Source organism: Hyaena hyaena, unplaced genomic scaffold, assembly GCF_003009895.1.
Source record: "Hyaena hyaena isolate Hyena2069 unplaced genomic scaffold, ASM300989v1 scaffold_397, whole genome shotgun sequence".
NCBI lineage: Eukaryota > Metazoa > Chordata > Mammalia > Carnivora > Hyaenidae > Hyaena > Hyaena hyaena.
In genome coordinates this window covers 658,400-679,517 of record NW_024081028.1, presented here as the reverse complement: position 1 = coordinate 679,517, position 21,118 = coordinate 658,400, and the positions used below count along the sequence as shown (strand labels likewise).

Here is a 21,118-nt window from a genome sequence, read left to right as displayed (position 1 = left end):
GTACTCTAAAAAAAACCTGTTGTCTCTCAAAAAATATTAACAAACGAATTCCAAACAAGGTACTCACAGATCCTACTAATGGGACTTTAAAAAAAGAAAGAAATGCATATTTTCCTTGACTTAATAGCTCTAGATGACAAAATTTATCCTTCATAAACAAGCACACAAACATCCTTTGATGATTCTGCAGTTCTATTCTTAGAATTTATTCTACAGCAAAGGATACACTCCTTTTGTCTATTTCAATAGAAGTAGACAAAAATGTGTGTAGGAATACATACCCAATATTGTTTGTAATACCGAAAAACTGCAAAGAATACACACATATATAAAAGAAGTTGGTTAAATTATAATACAGCCATACAAAAAAATACCGAGTAGCCATCAGAAAGGATGCAATAGGTCAAAATCCATTGACATAGAGACAGGCTTAGGGAGTTGAATGAAAAAAGCAAGAACAGTATCCATGTGATCCCTACAAATATATATAAATCCCTACCTGTCATACATAGATCTATATACATCCATAGAAAAAAGTCTGGAAAGATATATATTAAAATGTTTAAAGTGGTTATCTTTAGAGAATAATAAAGACAAAGGCTTTTATTTTCTGCTTTTTTCATTTTTGTATTGTAAACTTGAATGTATTACTTTTATAATCATAAGAAAAAAAATTTAAGAGAATCATTTAACATAGAATATAAACAGAAAATTAAGAGACCCTGTAAACAAAGTAGAAATGTTTACTGAATGGTTAAGTATAAACTTCTATATGGTTAATACATACACAAAGTTAGGCTGTATTTCAACATTAATATCTGTGAGAATAAAATATTTACTAAAAAAAGGAGGAAAAACTCCTACAATTAAGATGAAATTACTGAAAATACTAACAGAATGGTGATTTCTAAACTTAATTGGACCACTGCATTAATCAGCTCTAACTAAACACTACTCAATATTAAACACTGATAAATGCTCTATCTAGACTCAATTATTACCTAGCTAAAGATATGACTGGTTTTTTTCTAAAGTGGTACTTACAGTTCTCTACAATTTCATCAAAAACTGCACCAGTTTTCTGCTCAAACTGAAAAAGCAAAAAAGGAAAGAGAAGAGTAACATTACTATCACATTCTATCATGCTTTCTTGTACCCCTCCTCACTCTCTCAAAAGCTGTAATTTTTAACCCAAAGTATACAAAATCACAACATACACAAAATACTGCCAAACAGAATAAAATTTAGAATGAATCGCGTGAAAACCCACTAACCAAAAACAAAGAGACAAATACATGCCCTAATATAAAAAAACTAATTTTTAAATCACTTTACAGCACAAAATATAGTTGTATGTATTTATGATATATTAATAAAGACAGCCAACACTTAGGGAGAACTTACTAACACTGATAACTATAAAACTTCTAATCAAAATTAAACAGAACAATCAGCATCAAAAAGGTTTTTAGCTGTTCTTCAAATGAAAGTTAGCCATGTTATAGGAATGGTTCCTATTTCAGTATGTTAGCCCCTAGGACAGAAGCAGAGCTAAGTCTGAGGTAACTTTGGATCTTTAAAACAGAGGGGTAGGGGGAATGGTGATTAGCTCCGTTAGCAGAGCATGCAATCTCCAGGTCATGAGTTTGAACCCTATGTTGGGTATAGAGATTACTTTTAAAAATTAATAAAAAATAAATAAATAGGGGTGCCTGAGTGGCTCAGGCTCAGCTGGTTAAACACCTGACCCTTGGTTTAGACTCAGGTCACGATCTCATAGTTCATGAGTTCAAGCCCCTCATCAGGGGCGCCTGCTTCAGATTGTCTCCCTCTTGGCCCTCCCCCTGCTCTCTCTCTCTAGAAAATAAAACTTTTTTTTTTTTAAGTAAAAATAAATAAGTAAATAAATAAATAAATAAAAATAGAAATAGAAATGAGGGAGTGGGGGAGTGGAGTACAGCAAAAGCAACTCCACCCAGACACTCACATGCTCCACCCTTAGTATGTTTAGGCCTCCTCATTTTGGCAAGTGTGAACATTCCAGCCTCTTGCTTTCCTGCCTACTACTCATCAATAAGGCAAGAACACAAGGAAGGCTGCTTCTTGATAAACCTTGCCCACTAAAACCCAGAGTGTGTCTCCCCATTCAAGGGACAAACTTTTAAGGAAAAAACAACCACCTAGATACCTGTGTGACTACAGAGGAAGCACAACAGCTGGCTATAGCAATTAACAGAATCTGAGGACACCTGGGTGGCTAAGTCATTGAGCATCTGATTTTGGCTCCGGTTATGATCTCATATTTCGTGAGTTCAAGTCCCACTTCTCTCTCTCTCTCTCTCTCTCTCTCTCTCTTCCCCACCCTACCCCCACCCCTCCTGGGATTCTCTCTTTCTCTCTCTCTTCTCTTCACTCACTTGTGCCCTCTCTCTCTCTCTCTCTCAAAAATAACTAACTAAAAGATAGTATCTGATATGTATAAATGTGAAGAGACAACCAATGACCCCAGGTTTCTGAAATAAACTGTGTGAAGGAGAAGGTTCAAGTGAATAAACAGAGCCACCACTCCAGAAAGAAACAATTAATTTACAGAAAGGAAACTTCAAAAAAGTATTTTAAGTGGTATCTGAGATATCTGAGAGGCTACAGATGCAGAAAAAAGAACTAAAAACAACCAAGAAAAGGAGACGAGAGAATATTCAGAAACAGGAAAATTACTGCAAAAATTAGAATTTTATTGGAAAGGCTAGTGATAAAGTTCTCAGTTGGAAAAACAAAAAATAAAAATAAAACAAAGTCAAAAAGAGCTAGAAAAGATATTTTATGATGCCATGTTAAGACTCAATCAGCAGGTCTAAGAGCAATCTCAAAGGCATCCCCAAAGGACAGAACAATGGAAAGGTGAAATGACAGAAGAAAATTTTCCTGAACAAATATCTGAGACTGAAAGGGCCCACCATCTCCAAGAGGAGATGGAAAAAAGATACACCCTGGTGAATTTTCAGAATTCCAAACAAGAACAAAGGAGGAATACAAAGAATTATAGCCTACTTGATTCATAAACACATTAAACATACTGACCTCAGCCATATAAAGATGAAAAAGAAAAGCAAAATAGTAAAGGCCACTCCACCTACCAACCACCCAACAAGTTATGCTCCAGAATAAAAGAGAAATGGGCATATGTGACTTGGCAAGCCAAGGAATGAAACACTATTTGTCTGCACTGACAGGAATCCAGTGTTTAAAGATAATGTACATTTTGTACAATACCACCCTGGACACTGCAAGCACAACCAAAGAAACTATAATCTTACTCAATGATATAAGATAATACAGTAGTGATGTTACCAAGGGTGGCATATCTATACTTTATGGGTGACTTAAAGGGATTTTCTAATGTAATTTGGATTATGTACCATTTCACTTTGTGAGCTGCTTATAAAACCCAGGAAGGGATAATACAATATTATAATGTAGTCTCCAAACTAAGACAAGACTTTGTTCTATAAGAAACAAGAATCAAGCTGATATTACACTTCTCTGCAAGCTGAACACAGAAGATCAATGATTTTCAATTCTAAAAGGAAAAAAAAATCCTTGGCATTTAGACCACTCAAATTTTATTATGAAAAATATTTAACAAAATGGAAATTAAATACATTAAAATTATACTGACACAAGAAACAGGAGCAATTGATTATGACTCAGAAGAAATGAAAAAGATGGGAAGAAATCGCAAGACACTCTTTTTGTGAGGCAAAAATTCTAGGATTCAATGAGTTTCTCTATGGCACAGAACAAAACCTTTGTTTTCTTACTTCCTCCTCTCTTCCTCCCTCTCAAACAGAAAACAAAAACAAAGACTAAATATATTGCCACTGATGTCAAACAATTTACAGGTTTGTTTACAATAGATACAGTATCTTTCAGCAAGTTCTTTGTTGACAATGGGTACACATTTCAAAACCATAGGGACAAAAAGGATTAGTGTCCCCCTAATCCTGAGGAAAAAGATCTGAGAACACTATAATGAGTAAAGGATTTTTTTTTTTTTTTAATGAACGATAGCTGACACAATGTTATATTAGCTTCAGGTATACAACATAGTGATTCAACAACTTTTTATGTTACACATTATGCTATGTTCACAATAAGTGTAGCTACTGCAGTCAATCATATACTATTAAAATACCATTGACTATATTCCACTTGCTGTACCTTTCATCTCCATGACTTATTCATTCCACAACTGGAAGCCTTCCACTCCCCTTTACTGCTTTTCCCCCAAATCCATCCCCTCTAACAACCACCAGTTTGTTCTCTGTGTTTATGGGTCTGTTTCTCCTCTTTGTTTGTTCATTTATCAGATTCCACATATAAGTGGGGTGCCTGGGTGGCTCAGGTTAAGTGTCAGACTCTGGATTTCGGTTGAGGTCATGACCTCATGGTCTGTGAGATGTAGCCCTGCATCGAGCTGGGCACTATCAGTCACTAGGCATTCTCTCTCTACCCCTCCCCAACTTATATACTTTCTGTCAAAATATATAAACTTTAAAAAAAAAGAAAAAAGATTCCACATGTAAGTGAAATCATATGGTATTTGTCTTTCTCAGACATATTTCACTTAGCATAATACTCTCTAGGCCCATCAATGTTGTCACAAATGTTAAGATCTCATTCTTTTCTATAGCTGAGTAATATTCCATTGTGTATATAAACCACATCTTTATTCATTCATCTATCAATGGACATTAAGGTTGCTTCCATATCTTGGCTACTGTAAATAATGTTGCAATAGACATAAGATACATATATCTTCTCAAAGTAGTGTTTCCATTTGCTTTGGGTGAACACCTAGTTGTAGAATTACTAGATCACATGGTACTTCTATTTGTCATTCTCTTGAGGAACCTCTATATTGTTTTTCACAGTGGCTGTACCAATTTACATCCTCACCAACACTGCACAAGGGCTCCTTTTCCTCTACAACCTCACCAATGCTTGTTTCTTGTGTTTTTTATTTTAATCATTCTGACAGGTGTGAGGTGATATCTCACTGTGATTTTGATTTGTATTTCCCTAGTGATTAGTAATACTGTGCATCCTTTCATGGGTCTGGTTGGCTATTTCTATGTCTTTGAAAAACTGTTCAGGTCCTCTATCCATTTTTAACAGAATTATTTGTTTTCATACTGTTGTGTAAGTTCACTATATATCAGAGGTATTAACCCCTTGTCAGGTATATCATTTATAAATTATTTCTCCCATTCACTAGTGTCTTTTAATTTTGTTGGTTTCCTTCATTGTGCAAAAAGCTTTTCATTTCGGTGTGTTTTTTGTTTCCCTTGTCTGAAGAGACACATCTTAGTAAAATGTTGCTAAGGCCTACGTCAAAGAGATTACTGCTTTTATTTTCTTCTGGGAGTTTTATGGTTTCAGGTCTCACATTTAGATCCTTAATTCATTTTGAGTTTATTTTTGTGTATGATGAAAGAAAGTGGTACAGTTTCATTTTTTTGCATGTAGCTGTCCAATTTTCCCAGCACCACTTATTGAAGAGATTTTTCCCCCCACTGTATATTGTTGCCTCCTTTGTCACAGATTAACTGACCAAGTGTGGGCTTGTTTCTGGACTCTCTATTCTATTTCACTGACCTATGTGTCTATTTTTGTGCCAGTATCATACTGTTTTATTAAAGCTTTGTAGTAGATCTGGGTACAGGGCTTCCTTTCCAGGTGATGAAAATGTTCTAAACTTGATTGTGGCTGCACAACTATGAAAATATTAAAAACCATTGAATTGTGTGACTACTCAACAATGTGCGAGCAGGTAACATCAACAATGCTTTCAATTAAATTACAGGCAGGACTCCAAAACACCTATCTGGCCTATAATCTCACCAACTAGATTAAAAAATTTTATACAAAACACTTAGTTTTGTGATAATATAATGGTTTTACTAAACACGTTTGAATGCTTCTTGTCCAATCTGTACACTTATAAATAAGAAATTAGATCTAAGCATTCACAAATTTTGCTTTGAAATGAATGACTTACTAGTCAGCCCTTGGGTTTCATGAAAGATTTAACTGAATTTTATTTTTAATTTTCATTTTATTTTTAAGAGTCTGTAATAATAACTATTATGTAAATGCAAGGATTTTCTCAATACTATAAAACCAAAAATTAAAATTAAAAAAATAAATTAATGGGGTTCCTAGGTGGCTTAGTCAGTTAAGCGTCCGACTTCGGCTCAGGTCATGATCTCATGGTTCATGGGTTCAAGCCCCGCGTCAGGCTCTGTGCTGACAGCTAGCTCAGAGCCTGGAGCCTGCTTTGGATTCTGTATCTCCCTCTCTCTCTGACCTTCCCCTGCTCATGCTGCCTCTCTCTCTCAGATATAAATTTTTTAAAAAACATTAAAAATTTAAAAAATAAAAATAAATTAACATGTGTAGATACTGACAAAAAAATACCAGTTCATTTTTAGTTGTTAAAATAGTCTCATGGGTTCTGCCCATTGACTTGAAAACATGTAACTATCAGGGGAACCTGGGTGGCTAAGTCTGTTAAGCATCCAAATTCGGCTCAGGTCACAATCTCACAATCTCTGGGTTCAAGTCCTGCATCAGGCTCTGTGCTGACAGCTCAGAGCCTGGAGCCTGCTTCAGATTCTGTGTCTCCCTCTCTCTGCCCCTCCCCCACTCACACTCTGTCTCTCTCTAAAATAAACATTTAAAAAAATTTAGTAAAAATAAAAATTTAGTGGGGCGCCTGGGTGGCTTAGTCGGTTAAGCGTCCGACTTTCTCTTAGGTCATGATCTCGCGGTTCGTGGGTTCGAGCCCCGCGTCAGGCTCTGTGCTGACTGCCAGCTCAGAGCCTGGAGCCTGTTTCAGAGTCTGTATCTCCCTCTCTTTCTGACTCTCCCCTGCTCACACTCTCTCTCTCTCTCTCTCCTAGAAATAAATAAAAATATTTAAAAAAAATAAAAATAAAAACTTAGTATGTAACTGTTACATACAAAAACTTATAAAATAAATGTTGTGACTTTAAGAGGTATCACAACACATTAGTTAAGAGCATGGGCTTCAGTCTCATACTGTTTGAGTTTGAAGCAAACTCTGGGCACTTAACAGCTATGCAACTTTCAGCCTTAGACTTCTTCATCCATAAAATATACAGTGATACCTACTTCCCAGGCTTGTTAGGATGACTGAAAGAAACGCACATAGCCTGGTGCTTAGCAAACCGTAAATACACAATAAATGCAAGCTATTATTATCACATTACTAAAAGATATCATCCCTTGTTTAAAAATTAGGGTTCACTACATTTCATTTGTAATAACACTGCTTACAAGGAAACCTCTGAGCAAATGTATTTGTAATAATGTATCCACTGCTTAAAAGGAAACCTCTCAGCCCCCTGTATTCCAAAATTTAAGCACTGGGGATAAAGTTCATTTTTACTTATAAAACAAAATACTCATGTCCCTAACCACCCACACCTACCTGCAAGAAAAGAAAAGAGAAAAAAAATCACAATACTTGGACCAATAAATTTAATTTTTAAAAAGTTAATGTCCAATTGTCTATCTTTCATACATACATGATCACAAAACTGATAGGATGAACATAACTAATACCATAACTAATAACATACCTAATACATGATGACAGAAGGACTAATACCATAAACATTATTCTCCAACTGATTTAATATTTGAGAGTTTATATCATTTTAATAATTTGAGAGTTTACATAATAAACTTATTCAGTGACATTTAAGTAACAGATGAAGAGCTCTAAAACTGTTTGGAACTGAAGCAGGGTTTTTCAATAATTAAGTAGAGACTGAAAACTGTCAAATATGCTTTATTTTCTTCCTCTCTAAAACCTATTCTTTTCACGACTGGTCCCTTCTTCATTTTAGTGGTAGCCCCAACACCCTAAAAGTCAAATGAGAACTCTCAAAATTAGGGGTTTTCCCTCATTTCCTTCAATTGATCAATAGTAAGAACCTTCATTTATATTTCTAAAATATCTTAGTGTGTTAGATAAATCTCTATCATGATGAGCTATCCTATATAAGAAGTTATGAAAAGCAAAGGAACTGTTCCTGAATTTAAGATCTGAAGTATGACTAAGAATCAAAAACAGGTGAAAAGGGGGGTGCCCAAATGGCTTAGCTGAAAGAGCATTTGACTCTTGATCTTGGAGATGTGAGCCCTGTGTTGGGTGTAGAGACTACTGAAAAACAAAAATAAACTCTGAAACAGGTGAAAAGTGGAAGAGAAGATTCAAGAAAAGAACAACAAATGTTAAAGGTTCTTAGCAGGAGCAAGCAGAGAGAATTCAAGAAATAGAAAGGGTAGGCCAATTAGAATTCTGTGAGTAAAGCAGGCCAGACTGTAAGATAAAGCTAATGACAAATCATAAGCTAAACGCTGCAGGACATTCTTCACAGACAGGGTGACCACATATTCCAATTAGCTGAAAGCACCTCTATGTCTATCATATCCATGTAATTGTTAATGTGCTCCCCTTTGCTCTCAAAACTGTCTCAGTTTCTCAGTTTGGTCACCCTAAATATTAGTCATGTTTAGCTACTGACTAAGAAAAACCACCCAAGGAGATGGCAGGAAACAATTCCTCTGGCTATAGAGTAAAAAGTCATTTCTCACTCCTACCCAAAGCTCTAATCATACCATTCTCCTATAGTTTTCTCTCTACTGGGAATGACGTCTACCTGATGAAATCCCACTGCTTCTTCAAAGTGCAGCTCTTCAGGGAAGACTCTTCTGATAATCCATTTAGATTTCATGACTCCTTCCCTGTAGCACTTAGATTTAATTTCACTTACAGTGTGGCTTGTGGCACAGTTAACTTCGATATACGTCGGTACCACTTTCTAGAAAAATCTTTTTTCATCCTGGGATATCAACAGACCCTACCATATTGTATTGAGTTATTGTAATGTATTAGCTCTATCTTTTTAAAACTGAATGCCATAATTTTGCTTTTCTCAATATCTGTTATGCAAAACCTAAAAGATGGACTAAGATAAAAAGATTTCTGTGACCAAATAAATATAAAAAAATACAAATCTCTTTTCTCAGTGTAACAATTCTTGTTAATGTATTAATTTCTTTTTTAAGTTTATTTATTTAGAGAGAGAGAGCACGTACATGCAAGGGAGGGGCAGAGAGAGAGGGAGAGAGAATCCCAAGCAGGTACAGCATTGAAGCACACAGCACACAGTGCAATGCGGGGGTTCCATCTCACAAACCGTGAAATCATGACGTGAGTTAAGAATCAAGAGTCAAATGCTTAACCAACTGAGCCACCCAGGTGCCCCTTAATTTCTAACTAAAGAAATTTGTATTGCTTTGTTTCACCCCTCATTTTCAAATGTACTTGACCACAGAACCCTTTTGAAGGATAACACTAACATTACAGCACCACTGTGGGAAATGATTCTAACTGCTGCTAGCATCAGAGGTTTGTTTGTTTCCATGCACTTTAATACAAGAAGATAATTTTTTAATAAATACACCTCAAAATAATATTTCTTAGGTTTTTTTAATTTAAAAATTTTTAAACTTTTATTCAGTATTGAGAGTCAGAAAACAATGAGTGGCGGAGGGGCAGAGGAAGAAAGGGAGACACAGAATCTGAAGCAGGCTCCAGGCCCTGAGCTGTCAGCACAGAGCCCAATGCAGGGCTCAAACTCATGAACCACGAGATCATGACCTGAGCCAGAGTCGGCCACTTAATCAACTGAGCCATCCAGGTGCCCCTAGGTTGGGTTTTTTTTTTAAAACTAATCTTGCCATTTGACCATCCGCAGCTTTCACTGTAGGAGGACTTTTCCACTTCATAGTTTAACAAATACATTAAAAAGAATGTAATTCTTTAATGTGCTAAAGAATATTCCTCTCAAATTATCAGCTAAATTTAATAAATGTTAAAGACATTTAATATTCCATTCTTAATGCTCTCTTCCTTTTAAACATCTTCTGCCACTAATCAATCACAGCAATCTTTCCATAAAACACAAATATGTTATCAGAATTGTTCTCAACTCAAAATTGAAGTTGGCAGGCAAGATCAATATTTACTACTTAATTACCATTATATTGGTAATATTACCACTGTTATACTTTGTTCTGGTAGTACTAGTCAATGCAATAAGAAAAAAGTGTAAAATACTAAAAGGCAAACAAAGTTATTTACAGTTAATACACTTGTCATCTTCAAAAGTACAAGATAGCAGAAAAAGAAAAAAAGCAGAGAAAGATTTAGGAATCAGAATACACGTCAACAGAGTAACTCTTTACAAGACTGAACATGAATAAATCAATAGCATTCCTGAGAAACAGCAATAATCAGTTAAAATATAACGGAAAAAAGAGATCTAATTTATAGTAACAATGACATATTAAATATCCTGAGAATAAACTTAAAAAATGTATAAAGTCATTATTTAAAAATTTCCAAAATTTTCTGGAGAATAAACAGGTGATACACCATTTTTGCCAAAGGAAAAAAAATCAGTACTATGAAGAATACAATTTCCTCACAAAGAGGGTGGGGTGAATGAGAAGTAACTAAACAAAACAATCACCAAGGATATCTGGGAAAATAAAGGCAAAAAGAATATCAAAGAAAATGGTGAATTATATTAGTAACAAAAAGAAAAATGTACCCTGCCACATATCAAAGCTACAGTAACTAAAATACGTGGTGTTGGCATGGCAATTACAGACAGCTTAATGAAACAATAGAAAACGCAAAGTCCTTAAGAATTAGACTATGACCGGGGCACCTGGATGGCTCAGTTGGTTAAGCGTCCAACTTTAGCTCAGGTCCTGATCTCACAGTTTGTGAGTTTGAGTCCCATGTCAGGCTCTGTGCTGACAGCTCAGAGCCTGGAGCCTGCTTCGGATTGTGTCTCCCTGCCTCTGCCCCTCCCCTGCTCATGCGCTCTCTCTCTGTCTCTCAAAAATAAACAAACATTAAAAAAACTTTTTAAAAAATTAGACTATGACCAGTAATCACTTCAGAGAAGAAATCTTGGATCACCTCACACTTTACACCAAAATAAGTTCCAAATAGATTATAAACAAACTGAAAAGATGAAAACAATAGAAGACAGGAAAATCTTTTTAACCAAAAACAGAAACAAATCCTTATGTGAACTTGATGACATTAAAAATAGAAACTGGAGAGACGCCTGGCCTGGGTGGCTCAATCAGTTAAGCATTTGACTTCAGCTGAGTTCATGATTTCTAGGTTCGTGAGTTCAAGCCCTGCATCAGGCTCCAATCTGACAGCTCAGAGCCTGGAGGCTCCTCCTCCTGTGCCCCTGCTGGTATTCTGTCTCTCAAAAATGAATAAATGTTAAAAAAAAAAAAAAAAAAAAAAAACACTGGAAAAACGTAAGGATACTCTGGGGGGAAAGTATATATTAATATATGTTACAATGATAATATCCAACTTATAAAGCAGTCTTAGAATCCATTAAAGAGTAGCATCCTAATAAAAAATGACTGAAGACCAGAAATAAGCACAAAACATTCAATCTCACCTTAATTCAAAATTAAATGAGATACCATTTTCTCTCAGATCAGCAAAAATACAAATGGTTGGACAAATAGAAATCCCCCTCTAATTTTTTTTAAACCTAAATATATCTAAGAAATTTCTCATTAAGCAGAGATTTAATTCACTCTTTTTAGTCACTTTTATTGTATTACAGTGATGGACATTTAGGTGGCTTTGAGCCTCTATTTCAAATGTAATATCATAGTTATCATCTTTATACATATAAACTGGATTACATATGTGAGGGGGGAAAGGGGGAGAGAGAGAGGGAGTAAATAGCTCCTACAAGTGGGATGATGTTAAGGGCATAGGTGAATATGATAAATTTTGACAGACGTTACTCAATTGTCCACTAAAGCATTTCACCAATAAATACAAATACCAATAGGTTAGGTTCTGTTTTTTTAAGGTTTATTTTACTTTTCTTTAACGTTTATTAATTTTGAGAGACAGAGAATAAGCAGGGGAGGGGCAGAGAGAGAGGGAGACACAGGATCTGAAGCAGGCTCCAGGTTCTGAGCTGTCAGCACAGAGCCCGATGCAGGGCTCGAACTCATGGACCACTAGATCATGACCTAAGCCAAAGTCGGACGCTTAACAGACTGAGCCACCCAGGTGCCCCTATTTATTTATTTTTAAAATGTTTGTTTATTTTTAAGAGAGAGACAGACTGCTAAAGGGGGAAGAGGAGAGAGAGAGGGAGACACAGAATCCAAAGCAGGCTCCAGGAGCAAAGCTGTCTGCACAGAGCCCGAAGTGAGGTTTAAACTCATGAACCATGATATTACCTGAGCCATAGTTGGATGCGTAACTGACTGAGCCAACCAGGTGCCCCCAAAGGTTTATTTATTTTTGAGAGAGTGCAAGCGGGGTAGAGGCGGAGGTGGAGGGGAACAGAGGATCCAAAGTCGGCTCTGGAATGACAGCAGCCAGCCAGATGTGGTGCTCAAACTCACAAACCATGAGATCATGACCTGGGCAGAAGTCAAGACACTCAAATGACTGAACTACCCATGTGCCCCGGGCTTCTGTTTCTTAAGAACTTCTCCACCAGGGCACCAGGGTGTCTCCGTCAGTTAAGTGTCCAACTCTTTATCTCAGCTCAGGTACATACATATATATATACAAAGAGCTCTGAAAAAGGCAACCAGAAAAATGTCCAAACTTCCAACTCTCCAAAATCGGGCCCTACCTTCCTCTATTGCTTCACCTTTTCCTGCCTGCATGTTCGCACTGCATCTTTATCTCCAAAACAAATGCTCTAGGTACTTTCATGCCTCTCTGGACCATTACACACAGTGCTCCAGCTTTTCCAGTCATATTTCAATAGTAAACACCCATTCAGCTTTCATGACTGAGCTAAAGTTACAACTCTTTAATGATGCCATAATCTCACACAACACACATACACCCACTTTCGGAACAAGGAAGAATTTACAACTTTCTTTCCTAGCACTACCACAGCAGATATGTCTCTGATAGCAACTATAAAAAATTTACTCTAAACTTGAGGATGCTGTATGGAAGCAAATACCATACACCTTTCTGAAGCTATACCATAAAATGTCTCATTCTTTTTGTAGACAAATAACAGGGGTTATACAAACCTGGAGTTTTTATCCCATGCTGGAGACTATATCAAACAACTCAGTAAAAATAAATGCTGTTTTTATACAAAAGCCTTTAGAATCATACAAAAATTAAAAATAATCTAGTTTCTTTCAACCTAAATGAAATACAGATTCTAAAGAATTAGATATTCCACATTTCTCAAAGCAGGGAACAGGTTAAAGTATATCATAGCTTAGAGAGATTTTTGTCTGTTCCATACTGCTGTAAGCCTTTCACCTACAACAATGCTTAATATATAACAGAAGCTCAATAAATGTTTGCTGAGTAACAAAATTATCTTTATTATAATAAAAACTTACGCATACTAAGAGTTTACTTCTAAAATTACAAGAATCTCAAAGATTAAACAGAAGTTTCAAGTATTTTTTATGATGGCCACAGACCACTCCAAATTAAAAGTCCAATCCTTGGGCCAATGCTGGGTGGCTCAGTCGGTTGAGCATCCAACTTCAGGTCAGGTCATGATCTCACAGTTCATGGGTTCAAGCCCCACATCAGGCTCTGTGCTAACAGCTCACAGCCAGGAGCCTGTTTCCGATTCTGCATCTCCCTCTCTCTCTGCCCCTCCCCCACTCATGCTGTGTTTCTGTCTCAATAATAATAAACAACAAAAAGATTTTTTAAATATAAATAAATAAAGTCCAATTCTCTTCCTTCAACCTGAAATGGTAATGCTTGTCTCTTCCTACTGCTACTTCAAAGAACATCCTGTATTTAAACTTTCACATTTATTTATACCAATGATCTTGATAATCATCTTATCAAGTAAGAAAATATAACATCTGTTATGGAAAAAACCTATTATTTATACAGGCAGTACTCATTTTGAACTGTAGCAGAAAACCATGAAAAAGACCTTGCAAGTTGAGTGATCTTCTTAATCAAAGGGGAAAAAAATCGTAATTGTTCTATAAAGTTAAAACCTTTTGTCATTAACATTTAAAAACATTTGGGGCGCCTGGGTGGCTCAGTCGGTTAGGTGTCCGACTTCGGCTCAGGTCATGATCTCATGGTTCGTGGGTTCGAGCCCCGCGTCGGGCTCTGTGATGACAGCTGGCTTGGAGCCTGGAGCCTGTTTCGGATTCTGTGTCTTCATCTCTCTCTGACCCTCCCCTGCTCATGCTGTCTCTATCTCTCTCTCAAAAATAAATAAAAACATAAAATTAAAGTTTAAAAAAATAAAAACATTTAAGATTCACAAACACGCTCAACAATAGCCTAAACATGGAAAGAGCCTAAGTGTCCATCAATTGATGAATGGATCAAGAAGATGTGGTTTATCTATACGATGGAATACTACATGACAAGAAAGAATGAAACCTGGCCATGTGTAGCAACATGGATGGAACCTGAGGGTGTTAAGCTGAGCGAAATAAGTCAGGCAGAGGAGGACAGGTGCCATATGTTTGCACATATAGAAGGATTAGGAGGAACTTAACAGAGGATCATGGGGGAGAAAAAGGGGAAAAATAGCGGGGGAGAGAGAGGCAAACAATGAGAGACTCTTGAATGCTGAGAACAAACTGAGGGCTGACAGGGATGGGGGGGAGGGGAAGGGAGGTGATGGGCATGGAGGAGGGCACTTGTGGGGATGAGCACTGGGTGTTATATGAAAACCAACTTGACAATAAACTATTTAAAAGTTTGTTTTGGAAAAAACCATTTAAGATTCGTTTACTGGGGCGCCTGGGTGACTCAGTCAATTGGGTGTCTGATGACTTTGGTTCAGGTCATGATCTCACCGCCTGTGGGTTCAAGCCCCGCGTCAGGCTCTGTGCTTACGTTCAGAGCCTGGAGACTGCTTCTGATTCTGTGTCTCCTTCTCTCTATGCCCTCCCCCATTCACACTCTATCTCTTTCTCAGAAATAAATAAATGTTAAAAAAATAAAAATTAAGAAAAGACTTGTTTACTGTGAATTATGGCACTAGAAAATGAAAAATACTGTGTGACTTATACTATTTTATAATTTAAAACATAAGAAACCTTGATAATCAGTGTTCTATTTCTTTTAAATAATATTTACCAAGAGTAGACCATTCTTGCCTTCTCATTTTCCTCATACAATTTATGATACAGAATAAGCATATATTCCATGTTTTGGCAAACTGTCTTAATCCTTTCAAAGTTTGGTTCAGCTTCCAACATTTTTACACTCTTTTTTTACACCCTTTGCCCTATCAATCTTATCAAATATTTCTAAGAGTTTCTTTCATGTGAAATTTGGCTGGAGTCACTTCCTCTTGAGACAACTTGATCCTTTCTGTCACAACAACCTTCCTCATTTCTGTTAATAAATTCACCTTTACTAAGTTCCTACGGTTTCATATGTATACCATTCCCGTTATGACCACTTCACAATCCTATGTCTTTCATCACATGAAGTTACTGACGGGATCGCATTCAAAAACAAATCTCACATTAAATCGTTGACGATCATAATTACTTGCTCAATTAATCTTTGGAATCTGGATGAACAATTCACAGCATTATCCCTACCTGCTCTAGCATCTTAATCCATGCTGATTCTGAAAAGAAACCAACCTTCACTAGCAAGAAAAGTTCTTCATTCTCTTTGTACTTAAATTTCTTTTATGGAGCAACTAACTTCAATAATTATGAATGCTAGCCAAACTGAGTTCTATTCCTATTACAATTTAAAATTAATGATGGGAGGAGGGGCAAGATGGCGGAGAAGTAGGGAGCTCCGTACTTGCACTCACACCCATATCTCACACGGAAAAGATCTGAAGCCTTAGGAAACCTTACCAACCCCAAGAGATTGGGAGAAAAAGGACGGAGAATCCACTGAGAAAGCCTTCTAACGTGAGAGCGAACTGGGAAAGATAAAATCGGGCCTGGATCGGAGACTGGAGGGACGGGGCGATCCCCCTCGGCGGGGAGTGAGAGGGGGGAAAAGAGAGAGTCGGAAACAAAAACCTCCCCTTGGGGGGAAAACCTCGCTCGGGGCGTAGAAGGACCTTGCACACAAAATACCTGCGCACCCGGTCCCCACGCTCCAACTCGCCCCGGAGGGGCTGCGCTCGCGGACTGCTTCTTTGTGCTCGCTCCTGGCTGGCTGGGAGAAGCTGCGCGCCTGCCGCCATTGCCCTCCTGGCGGGCTTGGACCCCTGGAGGAGCTGCGCGCAGGCACCGGGCGTCGGCGCTCCTGACTGGCTGAACTCTAGAGGGAAGGCAAAGAGCTAAAAACTGGGAGATTTGCCCACAAGTTCGTGTTTTGGGTAAAGAGACACAGAGGGACCTGGTTTTCCTCACTCCAGCGGGCTCTGCGCGCCCGGCAGGCAAGGCTCCCCAGCGGCTTCTGGCTCCATCCGCAAAGCTAGGCAGGAGGCTTGGAATTGCCCTGAGGGGTTGCAAGGGGATTGCCTGCGGCAATTTCAGCGGGGCACTTGGACTGGGATTTGGAGGCTTGGACTATCCTGGGATGAAAACCACAACAAACTTTGGCTGTGCCCTGGCCCTGGGGGTTTACATGCCCATAAAAGTGAGGTGGAGCGCTTGGTTCAAGGGACTGGAGCGCAGCCACTCCCCTCCCCACAACCGACAAGGCAGAACTCCCGCCCGACGCATTCGATCACACCACGCCCATCCCTGCTTGAGAGGTGCCCTCCTCCTTTTTTTTTTTTTTTAATTTTTATATTTATTATTTTTTCTTTTCTTTTTTTTTCCCTTTTTTCCCCAGAACACTGACCTGATTAACTCTGGTCACCAGCTTGCGTAAACAATCACAACTAGTCCATTCTGTAGATGTAAATTCTACACCTACCGACATTTTCATCTCTTTCTCTCAGGATTTATTAGACTATATATTTTCTCTGGATAATTCCAGCATCCTTCTCTCACCTATCCAACCATATTCTACCCTTTACCTCTTTGAAAAAAGCTTCTTATCCCTTCTGCCTGTTCATTCTATTTCCAATTTTGCCTCACCCCGCCCTGTCTTCTCTCTCTGTCTCTATGCTCTTCAACCAGCACTGCACACACCCGGCTATTTAATTGTAGCTGGGAAATCAGGTTATATGCTATAAACCGTTCTTTGTCCATTGGTATTATTCTTTTTTCCTTTTCTTTTCTCTTCTTCCTTTTGACCTTTTTATGTATTCTTTTATTTTCTATTATTTCCCCTCCCTCCTCCGTCTTTTCTCTTAACTTTTTCGCTTTCCCTCTCGGTTTGCATGTTAGTCGGATTTGTGCGTTTTTGGGCCCCTGCTCCCTGTGTGTTTGCCAGTCTGTTTTCCTCTCCAGGGCTACCTCAAGAAACAAGCCAAAGTACACATGGTGGAGAGGCCCAAATATCACTACGAGTAGGAAAACAAAATAACCAAGGTCTCAACAAGAGAGACCAAGAGATACCATTCAAAAAACACTCTCTGAAAGGATAGGCCCTGGACAGTCAAAGAGTCTTCTTGGATACAGCAGCGCTCACAGGTGCAGAGAGCATAACAGGTCTTTAAAACTAACAAGAGCCAGAAAGCTAACTAAAATGACGAAACGAAAAAGCTCTCCTCCAAAGAAATTCCAAGAAGAACTGACAGCTAATGAACTGCTCAAAACAGATATAAGCAGCATAAATGAACAAGATTTTAGAATAATACTCATAAAATTAATAGCTGGGCTTGAAAAAAAACATAGGGGACATCAAAGAAACTATGGCTACAGACAAAATGGAGAATATAAATAGGCATGAAGAATTTAAAAAAGCAATAAATGAGATACATAATTAGAGGCCTCCAATGCACGGATTGAAGAGGCAGAAAGGAGAATAAGTGATTTAGAAGACACCATTATAAAAAAACAAGAAGCTGACAAAAAAAGAGACAAACTGATCCAGGAACTGGAAAGAAGAGTTCGAGAGCTCAGTGACACGGTCAAACGCAACAATATCCGTATCATAGGAATCCCAGAAGAGGAAGTGAGGGGAAAAGGTGCTGAAGGAGTCCTGGAACAAAGTATAGCAGAGAACTTCCCCAACCTGGGAAAAGAAGTAAACGTTGAAATACAAGAGGCTCAGAGGACTCCCCTCAGACGTAATTTGAATCGACCTTCTGCAAGGCATATCACAGTAAAAATGGCAAAATATAAGGACAAAGAGAAAATTTTGAAAGCAGCTAGGGAGAAAAGGGCCCAGCATACAAAGGGAAACCTATCAGAGTGGTGACAGACCTATCTACTGAAACGTGGCAGGCCAGAAAGGAATGACAGGAGATCTTCAATGTGATGAACAGAAAAAATATGCAGCCAAAATCCTCTATCCAGCAAGCCTGTCATTTAAAATAGAAGGAGAGATAAAGTCTTTCCAAATAAACAGAAATTGAGAGAATTTGTCACCACTAAGCCAGCCCTACAAGAAATCCTGAGGGGGACGCTCTGAAGGAAATGTTGCAAGGAACAAAGATACCAGAGACACCACCACAAACATGAACCCCACAAAGGACACAAAGACTCTAAACCCACATACCTCAATAATAACACTGAATGTAAATGGGCTGAATGCTCCAATCAAAAGACATAGGGTAGCAGAATGGATAAAAAAAACAAAATCCATCTATATGCTGTCTAAAGAAACTCATTTTAGACTGGAAGATACCTTCAGATTAAAAGTAAGGGGATGGAGAAATATATATCATGCTACTGGAAATCAAAAGAAAGCTGGAGTAGCTAGACTTATATCAGACAAACTGTACTTTAAATTAAAGACAATAACGAGATGAAGAAGGGCATTACGTAATAATTACAGGGTCTACCCATCAGGAAGAACTAACAATCATAAATGTCTATGCACCATTTAAAACAATCAATCACAAACAGAAACAGGCTCATAGATAAGAATGTGCTAATAGCAGGGGACTTCAATACTCCACTTACAGCAATGGATAGGTCAACCAGACAGAAAATCACTAAAGAAATAATGGACTTGAAGGACACACTGGACCATCTGTCAGATGTATTTAGAACTCTACATCCTGAGGCCAGGGAATTTACTTTCTTCTCAAGTGTGCATGGCACATTCTCCAAGATAGATCACATACTGGGACATAAAGCAGCCCTCAATAAATATAAAAGAATTGAGATCATACCATGTACACTCTCAGATCATAATGCTTTGAAACTTGAAATCAATCACAGGAAGAAGTCTGGAAAACTTCCAAAAACATGGAGGTTAAAGAACACCCTACTAAAGAATGAATGGGCCAATCAGGCAATTAGGGATGAAATTTAAAAATATATGCAAACAAATGAAAATGAAAACACAACAATCCAAAATCTATGGGATGCGGCAAAGGCAGTCCTAAGAGGAAAGTACATTGCACTCCAGGGCTATTTCAAGAAACTAGAAAAAGCACAAGTCCAAAATCTAACAGCTCACCTAAAGGACCTAGAGGCAGAACAACAAGAACACCCTAAACCCAGTAGAAGAAGAGAAATAGTAAAAATCAGAGCAGAAATAAACAACATAGAGACCAAAGAAAGCATTGAACAGATCAATGAAACCAAGAGTTGGTTTTTTGGTTTTTTGTTTTTTTGTTTTTTTCAAAAAATTTTTTATGTTTTATTTATTTCTAGGAGAGAGAGAGAGAGACAGCGTGAGCAGAGGAGGGGAAGGCCAGAGAGAGAGGGTGTCACAGACTGAAACAGGCTGCAGGCTCCGAGCTGGCAGTCAGCAGAGAGCCCGACGCGGGGCTCGAACCCACGAACCGCGAGATCATGACCTAAGCGAAAGTCGGACGCTTAACCGACTAAGCCACCCAGGCGCCCCAAGAGTTGGTTTTTTGAAAAAATAAACAAAATCGACAAACCTCTAGCCAGGCTTCTCAAAAAGAGAGAGCACCCAAATAGACAAAATCACGAATGAAAATGGATTTATTACAACCAACCCCTCAGAAATACCCGCAATTATCAGGGAATACTATGAAAAATTATATGCCAACAAATTGGACAACTTAGAAGAAATGGACAAATTACTAAACGCACACCCACTACCAAAATTCACATGGGAAGAGATAGGAAATCTGAACAGACCCATAACTAGTGAGGAAACTGAATCAATGATCAAAAATCTCCCAACAAATAAGAGACCAGGACCAGATGGCTTCCTTGGGGAATTCTACCAGACGTTTAAAACAGAACTAATACCAATTCTTCTCAAGCTATTCCAAAAAATAGAAAGCAAAGGAAAACTCCCAAACTCATTTTATGAAGCAAGCATCACTCTGATTCCCAAGCCAGACAGAGATCCAGCTAAAAAAGAGAACTACAGGCAAATATCCTTGATGAATACGGATGCAAAAATCCTCAACAAGATACTTGCAAATAGAATCCAACAGCACATAAAAAGAATTATCCACCAAGATCAAGTGGGATTCATTCTTGGGTTACAGGGCTGGTTCAACATTCGCAAATCAATCAGTGTGATCCATCACATCAACAAAAGAAAAGATAAAAACCATATGATCCTGTCAATAGATGCAGAAAAAGCATTTGACAAAATACAGCATCCCTTCTTAATAAAGACTCTAGACAAAGTTGGGATAGAAGGAACCTACTTAAACATCATAAAAGCCATCTATGAGAAGCCCTCAGCTAACATCATCCTCAACGGAGAAAAACTGAGAGCTCTCCCCCTGAGATCAGGAACACGACAGGGATGTCCACTCTCACCACTGTTGTTTAACATAGTGCTGGAAGTCCTAGCATCAGCCATCAGACAACAAAAGGAAATCAAAGGCATCAGAATTGGCAAAGAGGAAGTCAAACTTTCACTCTTCGCAGATGACATGATACTCTACATCGAAAACCCGACAGACTCCACCAGAAGCCTACTAGAACTGATCCAAGAATTCAGCCAAGTTGCAGG

At 38.0% G+C, this 21,118-nt stretch overlaps 1 protein-coding gene across 6 annotated transcripts in view; it reads right to left on the bottom strand.

Moving 5' to 3' along the window:
* ZMYM4 (zinc finger MYM-type containing 4) overlaps positions 1-21,118 on the bottom strand; it is a 156,207-nt gene that overhangs the window by 85,369 nt on the left and 49,720 nt on the right. For 4 of the 6 annotated variants that reach the window (XM_039251709.1, XM_039251704.1, XM_039251705.1 and 1 more), the window contains one exon: positions 1,045-1,090. The exons of 1 other annotated variant lie outside the window; for it this stretch is intronic. In XM_039251709.1, the coding sequence (XP_039107640.1) occupies positions 1,045-1,090 (46 nt within the window). Of the gene's footprint in view, positions 1-1,044; positions 1,091-13,022; positions 13,027-21,118 lie in introns of those variants that run through there. One more of the 6 variants, XM_039251706.1, reaches the window with a different exon arrangement.